Here is a 10,000-nt window from a genome sequence, read left to right as displayed (position 1 = left end):
ACAACAAAGCCTCGCTGAAATAACTTGGCCAAATTAACTTGTTTACCCGCTAAGCCGTTGTAATCCTCTTTATACATGTATAATCTATATTTCTGTATATTATGTTTGGGTGTAAGTCAATAACAGCGTCTTGGGAAGGTGTTGAGGCGGTCAGTGTGGATGCTAACTCGGCTAGCCAGCTGCAACTGCGCGCCATCTTTACGTGAGTGACTGCCTATGCTAAAGCTAATCAGCTGCTCAGTTCAGCGCACCCGCGCTATTTCCCTCCAACACACGCACTAATACAACAGAAGGCAATTTATTTCGTGTATATGCTACCTGATGGCTATATTTGTGGTCGGAGGCTGGATGAAAATAAAGGCTGTGTTGGGAACAATTCAGGTTGATTTATTGCTTTCATAGTCGTGGCATATGTGTGCGGCAGTTAACGTTAGATGAGAATGAAACCAGTGTTGTATATAGCCGTCTAGGTTTTCATACTCTTTCTGTTAGTAAACATTTTTTTTAATAATCGTTTTAAAAAGAGGTAATTTTATTTGGAAATATTAAGTGGACCTAGTCCGGTGCGGCAGCGTGATTGTTTACACGGTAATGCTGCGACTGATGCTGCCGTTTCTAACAACTACACACGTGCACTCATTAAGATTAGCCGATGAAAATGAGTAGTTAAATATTTAGTTAACACCATTATGTCATCATTTACTTATACCCAAGGTGTTTCAAACCCGTATGACTTTTTTTTTTCTTCTTAAGAAATGTCTGAGTCACCATTTACTTTCATTGCAATTTTTTTCATAAAATAAAAATGAATGGTGACTAAGACTGTCATTCTGCATATCTCCTTTTGTATTCTACAAAGGAAAGGCTTGGAACAACAAGATTAAATCACGACAGAATTTTCTTAAGTAAATGCTTACAGGGAAGGATTTGAAAATAGTGTGTTGTTTGACATGTCAACAACAGAAAACCACCATTGTTTCCAGCTCAGAATGAGCGTCATGTTATTCTCTGCCAGCTAATGTATCAATAGCTCAGTTTTTTACAAATATATGGGATTCTTTAGAAATTGAGACTGTTTTTTGTTTTGGGTGGAGGGTGATCTTGGCATGACATGAAAATACACGCCATGTATTTCCTAAATGCATGTTATTAATCTTATGAATGGATCATCCATGCATATGTTAAATTTAAGATTCGCTTTAAACATGTTATTATTTTTTTTATCAAAATGTCATAAGTTGATCTTCAGATGAAAAGACAGACTTTTCTGTGGTGATGTTGCTGTTGTTGTTTTTTTCAATCTATAATACAGGGTGTTGTACACATAGATATGTATACACTGAGATGCCTCATTTGCGACTGTTACTGTGGGCCACTATACTTAAGCCATCTGCCATATTCGAAGGGTCAACTTGACGTTATTCACCATAACGGAAACATAAGTTACCAATGTTTCAAAACTTGTAATATTGAGTTAATACATTTAAAAACACAAACCAACACATTCTCACCTGTGAAAGGTTATCCCGTTTCTTCAGGAATTTAAATCCCAGCAGTTTTTACAACCATCGGCTGTGCAGGATTGTAGCATCTTCGAATATTCATTGATTATTATGGTGAATGACGTCAAGTTGACCACGCATCTACGTGCTTGACGCAGTTGAATGGGGAATCTACCTATACATATCTATGGTTGTGCAATATGGAATCTGTGCATGGCATAGCTGTCTCTGTTCAACTGAAAGCTCGACTGGGTAGACTGTATTTGCTCAAAGATTGGCTTCATAAACATGGAAGTGTTCATTTTGATAGCCCCTACTTTTTTTCTTTTTTTTTTCCTTTTCTGATAAAATGTATGTCAATGTGGAATAAAATTTGTTGTTGCTTTCACTTCATTGTGGCTTAAAGTTAATTTTATGCAGTTGCACTATTGTTTGTCTTTACTTTAAACAGCATAATGCTTTATGACTTATGTCATGTTTCTTGTTTTTAGAGGTCAAAGTTCGGGTACTGCAATGGGATGTGGTCCCTCTCAGATGACTGAAGCGCTTAAAGAGAGAGAAACCGAAAAGCATAAAGAGAAAGCACATTGAAAATCAAAAATAAGTCTGCCTGTGCAGAATAATAAAGACCCCTTCTCCATTAAGCTGTTTTCCCCTTTTTTGCCAAAATGTCAACGGTCACTTCAGCAAACCCAGAAGCTCCTGCAGTCATCAACCCTCCTCCCCCTGAGGTGACCAACCCTACCAAACCTGGCCGCAAGACTAACCAGCTGCAGTACATGCAAAATGTAGTTGTCAAGACACTGTGGAGGCACCAGTTTGCATGGCCTTTCTACCAGCCTGTTGATGCCATTAAACTTGGTCTTCCGGTGAGTGGATGTGATAGAGAAGGTTCAGTGTCATGAATGAAGGTGGCTATCTTACTATCCATCATTTTGAATAATTACAGATCTAGGTTCTGTTAATTGTTAATCATTCTTTGAGAATGAGAACTTGCCACTTAGTTGGTTTGATATTAAAATTTGACATTGAAGCTTTGGTTTGTTTGAAAGACTTACTGCTTTTTTGTGTGTGTGTCCAGGACTATCACACGATCATAAAGAATCCAATGGACATGGGCACCATCAAGAAAAGACTGGAGAATGTGTACTACTGGAGTGCAAGCGAGTGTATGCAGGACTTCAACACAATGTTCACAAACTGTTATATTTACAACAAGGTATGGCTTGGCACAATCTGGTTAAAAAAAATCAACGTGTTTACACTATACATGTTTGGAGGAGAGGCTGCTTTGGCAAATGCAATCCTTTTTTATTCCTGGTTGGTTTTCTCAGCCAACAGATGACATTGTGTTAATGGCACAAGCGTTAGAGAAAATCTTCCTTCAGAAGGTGGCCCTGATGCCTCAGGAGGAGGTTGAGCTTCTTCCTCCTGCCCCGAAGGGCAAAGGGCGCAAACCAGCAGGGCCTGGTAAAATTTAAATAGTCTGCTTGACGAATTGATCATAACATTCTGCGTTAACGCTTTAGCAGAAAACTAAGCATTATTTTTCTAATCATATAAATGCAGGTCAGCAGGATGGGGCTGTCTCTTCTGGCTCGCCCACTTCTGTTTCCCCTGGTGCCACCTCACCAAGTTCACAGACAGCAGTCGTATCTCCAGCTCCAGTGCCCACCATCACCCCTAGCTTACCAGCTGTACAGAACACAACCACTGCCGCCATGATACCCGGCATGCCTCTGTCGCAACCCAATCTCAAAGTAAGTTGCTGGACCTCTCAGAATATCACTTAATATAAATACACTGACATTGCCTCACCATCGGCTTTGTGTCTCCCCGTGTGTGTTGTTTGTTTTGTTTCCTAGAAGAAGGGGGTAAAGCGGAAAGCCGACACAACCACCCCTACTACCTCTGCCATCACCGCCAGCAGGAGCCAGTCACCCACCCCTCTTTCAGAAGGCAAACAGGGCAAAGTGGCATCCAGGCGAGAGAGCACCGGTCGCCCCATCAAACCCCCTAAAAAGGATTTTGAGGATGGCGAACTAGGCGTACACGGAAGCAAAAAGGGCAGGCTTTCAGAGCAGCTCAAGTACTGCGAGGTCATCCTTAAAGAAATGCTTTCGAAAAAGCACGCTGCATACGCCTGGCCTTTTTACAAGCCTGTTGACGCAGAGGCTCTTGAGCTACATGACTACCATGAAATAATCAAATACCCCATGGACTTGAGCACAGTGAAAGTATGTAGAGTTTGCACACAAAGTTACAATGTCTTGATTTTTAGTTTTGTCAAAAGGAATTGTGGTTCAGCTAGTTTTTGAATCTAATTTTTTTATTTGCTTGCAGAAAAAAATGGACGGTCGAGAGTACCAAGATGCACAGAGTTTTGCTTCAGATGTCCGATTAATGTTCTCAAATTGTTACAAGTACAACCCACCTGATCATGAGGTGGTTGCTATGGCCAGAAAGCTGCAGGTCTGTTCCTCCCCCTTCTTTTGGCAATATATTCTTTTAATTTCTTTATTTAAAAGATTGAATTGTTTAATGACATTTTCTTTTTATCTCTCAGGATGTGTTTGAAATGCGTTTTGCAAAGATGCCCGATGAGCCAGTGGAGGTGGCCGGGGCAGGTGGTGTAGGCGGGGCCGGTGTGGTCAGTAAGAGTACTGTCAGCAGTGAGAGCAGTGGCGACTCCTCCACCTCTGACAGCTCCGACTCCGAGGAGGAGAGGGCCGCCCGGCTCGCCGAGCTGCAGGAACAGGTGGGTGCGGAACAGGTGGGTTTCAAAACTAGGACCAAGTACCCTTAACCTCTCCAGGCTCAGAGATGTTCTCACAGGCCTCCTGATATGTGTCAGCCTTTCTGATTATCCTTTTCACCCCATACCCACATGACTGTTTCAATAAATGTTCATGCTCTGAAGGACCTGGAGGGGCTTCCACTTAAAATAACCCCTCCTCTCTTTCACAGCAAGCACCTCTGTTTTCATTTAGGACTTTGTGTACTTGTACGTAGAGCTGCGTTTTAGCCCTCTACCGCAACCAGCTGCATATATTGCTTTGCATTAAATCCTAGAATGCCTAAATGTAGATCTAGTAGCAATTTTTGTGGCTTTGTTTCTGTCTCATTGGAGTTCTATATCATACTTTCTTCCCTTGCCATTTTCTTTACCAGTGTATCTCTTTGGAGCACCCCATTGGTAGCAGACAGGGGATAAAAAACGGGTGCACCAAGAATAATCAGGTGATTTTACTTTTCATTTCCCTGTCCCTGCCTATGAACACTGTGTAATAACTGTACAGTTGCTTTCATTATTTGTATTAGATGGTCAAGCGTATGGTATGGATAGTGAGATCAGCGGTAGAGGGTTAAAAGCAGCAGAAAAATATTTACTTCGTTAGGTGGTGTTGGTAAACCAGCCGTGTGTGTTTAGGATGGAAGTGCTGAAAGTTTTGGTAATTAATATATAATAAGGTGGGTGGGTGTTTGTGGAGTGTGTATGTGAACTTTCTTTGTTCATGTTGACTTGCTTTGCATTTAGACAAACTTGCTAGTTCCAGAAAACAGTAAGAAGCTCTAACTGCCCTTCATCTACATTTATAACTTTAATGTGACCTGTATTTATAAGGAGTGTTCATAGGATTGAGACCCCGGTCTGGTGGTATTCTTTAATGCTCACCATGGCTTTGTGGTTAATAGGGTCTATTTGTTCTGTAAATATCAGTTACGTTGCATCGTAACAGAGATACTGATTATCAGTAATTGTAAAGCTGTTATTGCCAATATCAATTTAATTGGTTGTGATTGTTTTTCAATGAGTCATATTTAGTAAACAGCAGAGGCATTGCTAGACACAAGTTTGTTTTTTTTTACTTCTAGTTGTAAAGGGCAGAATGGCTTCTAAAACCTTGTGTCCTATTCTTGATATTCCTTTCATTCGGTTTCATTCTGACATACACTCCATTCTTGGAATCACAGATAACACCAGGCATGAATGATTTTTGGTTGTCCAGTGTTGTTAAAAAGAATTTGGGAAGAAACTGTTTAATTTCTAATAATAATAATGATAATACTTATTATCATAATTATTATTATTATTATTATTACTACTACTATTGTTACTATTATTATACTGTTATAATTATTACACTATTATTAGTAGTACTTTATTTCAGTAATGGCAGTTGCTTTGCATGTTTTGTTCTACAGTTGAATACATTTTTTTCCTTTGGCACTGGAAAACCAAAATGAATGAAGTCTTTAGTTCTCTTTGATAACCAAATATAAATGTCATGTACAATAAGTGATACTTTGCCTGACTTTGAGCAGATCACTAACACCCCCTTCTTGGCTCTCCCCAGCTGAAAGCCGTCCACGAACAGTTAGCTGCTCTTTCTCAGGCCCCGGTAAGTAAACCAAAGAAAAAGAAAGAAAAAGACAAGAAAAAGAAAGAGAACAAGCACAACAAATCCAAGCCAGAGGAGAAAGGCAAGCCAGGACAGCCACCGAAACCAGCCCAGCAGAAAAAGGGTCCTGCCAGAAAGGCTAACAGCACTGTTCCAGGCAACAGGTTTGCAGGTTTTTTTTTTCTTTCCATTATTGATTTATTTTTTATTTTTTAAACTGTTCTGGATTTGTTTTATGGGTTGAGGCTAAAACAATCAATTGAGGTCTAAAGGGTTTCTGCTGTATGGATGGAACCTTCACAGGCAACCAAAGAAGGGTGGCAGAGGGCCAGGCTACGAGTCTGACGAGGAGATGTGTCTGCCCATGACGTATGATGAGAAACGGCAACTGAGCCTCGACATCAACCGGCTGCCTGGAGAGAAGTTGGGCAGGGTGGTCCACATCATTCAGTCCAGAGAGCCTTCACTGCGGGATTCCAACCCTGACGAAATCGAAATCGATTTTGAGACGCTCAAACCTTCCACTTTGCGTGAGCTGGAGCGATATGTCAAGTCTTGTTTACAGAAGAAACAGAGGAAACCTCCACGTAAGTGCACACTCTTGGCCTACACACATAGCTAAATGCCATATAGGTCATCAAAATATGGTAACTTTCTGACTTAATGTTTTGATTTTTTTTCTTCTATTTAAAACTGATGGTGTTTTATTAGCATCGCTAAATTTATTGCTAATCAACTTGCATTTTGTTTGTTTCACAAATGTTTCCCGTTTTTTGTTTTGGTATGCAAATACGGACTTGGTTCAGTTCTATAACCGCTGTGTCTCTCTGTTTGGTCTCAGAGAAAGGAGGCTCAGGCCCCTCTCGGCTCAGCGGCAGCAGCAGTTCCTCAGACTCGGGCAGCAGCAGCTCCAGTGGCTCCACTTCAGATAGCAGTGACTCCGACTGAACACTTTATTTACTTTTTTTTTTTTTACACTTTTAAAAAAAACAAAAAAAAAACATTGTATGCAGTCAAGGTTGTTTCCCCTATGAGACTTTTTATATGAAAGAGAAAGAAAAGAGACAATAAAAATGCATCATGTCAGAACTTTTTTTTCTTTTGGAAATGTCATGAAGAAAATTACAGCTAAAAAAACAAACTAATAAATTGCTTTTTATTTCCACTGACTCTGAAAGGGATGTCCAAACCTAAAACTGCAAGGAGAGGAAGTCTTGAAGCATATTTTACAGTTCAAATTCTCTTCCCTGGCATCCTGGTAATGTTGTACGTTACCATTGAAAACGTAAGCCATCCCATCTCAACAGAGAGAGCGGGAAAGCGGAAAGTTCACACTCTTCTCTCCTGATTTGACCTCTTTACCAGACTGTTGTATTTATTTTTATTTTTTTTTAATGTTGTTTTTGCTATGGCCTCATATTTTCCCCATTGGGCGCTGTGCCATTATTGATTTATTATTCCTTCTTTCTTTTAATGTCCTCTCATAAACTGAAAAGTGTGTCTATGAAAATCATGCCTTTCCAAATAATGTCACAACACTTTTAGGTAGTCTGGGGAACAAATGGCTTTAATTAGGCATAACAAACTCTAGATTTAATTTGGCCATTATTATAGCTGTAGAACAATATTAAAACAGAATCCTATACTCTCCAGCTAATAAATGTATGGTTTAGGAAAATATTTTGATGGGAATCAAGTAGATTTGGTGGTTTTGTACAGATGCTTTACAATGATGTGGACATGTAAATCAGTAAGCTGGAACACATGCGGACTTCCTGTCTTATTAAACGCCTTGGTCAGCAATAAATATACAGATTTCCAAGTAGTCACACCTATGACTGACATTTGTACATCGGATAACTTTAGATAAGGCTTGAAGTGTTGGTGACGTGAATACTGACACCTGGAATCAGTAAATGTCCTTTGTGTCTTGATTTTTACTGCCATGTTGTGATAATGCTAATTATGTGTTTCTTAATGTTTATTTCAAGTGTTTTGACAATGACAGTTGATAACACAGTCTTCCTCTTCTCACTCTCTTGCAAAATGGATTCATGAATGTAAGTCTTCAATAGATCTGTCTTATGAATAGTATGCAATTCCAATCAGTTGGGTTTCAAACAAGTTGTTTTCCCTTATGAAGTTTCCTACCATTCCTCTGTGGATTGATTTACTATCCGATATCACTTAGATTAACTATGCGTTTGATTTCTGAAGTGTTTGTAAGATATTGTAATGTCCTCTCTGATTTTTTTTTTTTTAAGAAACAAAATTGTAAGTTGTAAAGGGAAGTGGTATTTGTTTCATTTTCTGATGCATTTGGTTTATGGACAGGTGCTTTGAAGACTTCTAGGACATAATTGCAGGATCTCTTAATTGTGTAATTTGACAGCCAAAATTCATGAGGGACATGTATCTCTCAGACTAATTAAAACACTAATAGACATAGTCAAAAAATTATTATTTTAAGATTAATCATGTTATTAATGATTTTATTGTTGCCTGTCTTTGGGTGCACACGACTGCAAAACTTCCCTAAGTCATTTCTGAGTGACAGATACAAATATTGATCAAGTCCTATCTGGATTACAAGAATGATTTCTTTTAGAGACCGACTGAAAAGAAGAAAAAATATGACTATATGGATAAAATATATATATATATATATATAAATATACAACTTAATTTCATTTTAGGCCCTGTTTTGAAAAGAAAGTTCCTTTTATATTTAAAACAAAGTTTACTTTTTACCTTTGACATGCATGCTGATTTATTGTATTTTTCTTAAAGGTTTTTTGAGCTGTTTATAGTTATACTGTAAATGTCAGTCATGGAAACAACAAAATCAAGAATACAGTGCGAGTAGATTTAGGCTTATTGCGATACGGGCCGGAGGGTTGGAGGCAGTGGTTGAGGCTAACATTTGATGTACTTGCCTACCTGGTATGTCTTGTACACGGGGTACTTTTTTTTCTTTCATAAAATAAATGACAAAATGTCTTTTATTTTGTGTTTACTTTCAATCTTTGCTCATTTGTTTTATGTGGACATACCTTGTTTTGCAGTTTTGTCAGTATCTTACCATAAAAACTTATTTTAATTATTCATAGCTCATCATTTGATTAGTTATAAAATAGAACAGAACAATATAAAACTACATGGGTCCTCTGATATTTGGTTAAACTAACCATTCGAATCTTTTTCTGTCAGAAGTGTCACTGAACTACCACCTCTGGCCACTAGATGGTAGCAGTGTCATTTCTGCTAGAGTTGATTATGTCTGGTATGATTACTAGTTTTACTGTAATGTTACAAATGATTATAACAGTAGTTTTATAATAATCCTCCAAATGTAACTACAGTGTTAGAGTTCTCTGTCCTTGGGTGTTATGTAACCCCAAATGGATGTCACATCCATTTCCGTTACTGTAAGTAGGTTTCACCAGCTCATGATAAATACTAGGGAGTAACAGAAGTGATACTGGCCCAATCATTTATTCAGTTACAAATGTATACTGCACATCCTTAGGGTTTATAGTCACACTTTCTGAGGAGAGAACATGTGACCTTGTTGCTGCAGTGTTTAGATAGAACATGGTCCACTAACACAATACTGCAGAGACCAAGATGGATCAATGCTTTGAGTCTTGTGACAGCTACTCACATCTGCCTCAAAAAGACATTTTTCATCCTGAATGTGCTTTAACCTGTTTTTATATTGGTCCCAGGGCAAAATAGTCACACTACAGCAAGTTTCCTTCCAGACAAGCAGAACATACATGTCTCATATATGTAAACACTTTCACTGAGGTGGATTGAGGGGCCCCACAAAAATGGAGTGAGACTTTTAATATGTTACTAAATTTTATGAATAAATAAATAAATTACTTGGCTCACATATTAAGCTGATCAAGACTACATTACATGATTGAAGTCTCCCAGGAATCTTATCAAACCTATCCACAAAAGTAGTAGGATTGCATAGTAATAACCAGTGTTGGGGAAAGTTACTTTTAAAAGTAATGCATTACAATATTGCGTTACTCCATAAAAAAGTAACTAATTACGTTAGTTACTTTTTATGGAAAGTAATGC

The 10,000-nt window shown here is 38.5% G+C and overlaps 1 protein-coding gene across 6 annotated transcripts in view; it reads left to right on the top strand.

The window, feature by feature from the left end:
- Window positions 1-8,543, top strand: part of LOC107679848 (bromodomain-containing protein 3-like) — an 8,808-nt gene extending 265 nt beyond the window's left edge. Inside the window, exons 2-13 of one of the 6 annotated variants that reach the window (XM_016475549.1) lie at window positions 127-202; window positions 1,994-2,371; window positions 2,584-2,721; window positions 2,837-2,972; window positions 3,072-3,262; window positions 3,368-3,739; window positions 3,846-3,974; window positions 4,069-4,275; window positions 4,674-4,742; window positions 5,861-6,069; window positions 6,209-6,492; window positions 6,747-8,542. In XM_016475549.1, coding sequence (XP_016331035.1) covers window positions 2,171-2,371; window positions 2,584-2,721; window positions 2,837-2,972; window positions 3,072-3,262; window positions 3,368-3,739; window positions 3,846-3,974; window positions 4,069-4,275; window positions 4,674-4,742; window positions 5,861-6,069; window positions 6,209-6,492; window positions 6,747-6,853 — 2,043 coding nt within the window. In that variant the 5' untranslated portion in view covers window positions 127-202; window positions 1,994-2,170 and the 3' untranslated portion in view covers window positions 6,854-8,542. Of the gene's footprint in view, window positions 1-126; window positions 203-1,993; window positions 2,372-2,583; window positions 2,722-2,836; window positions 2,973-3,071; window positions 3,263-3,367; window positions 3,740-3,845; window positions 3,975-4,068; window positions 4,276-4,673; window positions 4,743-5,860; window positions 6,070-6,208; window positions 6,493-6,746 lie in introns of all 6 variants that reach the window. The other 5 variants (XM_016475550.1, XM_016475551.1, XM_016475548.1 and 2 more) reach the window with 5 other exon arrangements.
- The last annotated feature ends 1,457 nt before the right edge of the window (window positions 8,544-10,000 follow it).

The sequence above is a fragment of the Sinocyclocheilus anshuiensis genome, unplaced genomic scaffold (assembly GCF_001515605.1).
Source record: "Sinocyclocheilus anshuiensis isolate Anshui unplaced genomic scaffold, SAMN03320099.WGS_v1.1 scaffold488, whole genome shotgun sequence".
NCBI classification, from domain to species: Eukaryota; Metazoa; Chordata; class Actinopteri; order Cypriniformes; family Cyprinidae; genus Sinocyclocheilus; species Sinocyclocheilus anshuiensis.
The sequence above is the reverse complement of the archived record's forward strand: the minus strand, read 5'-3'. Positions and strand labels throughout refer to the sequence as shown.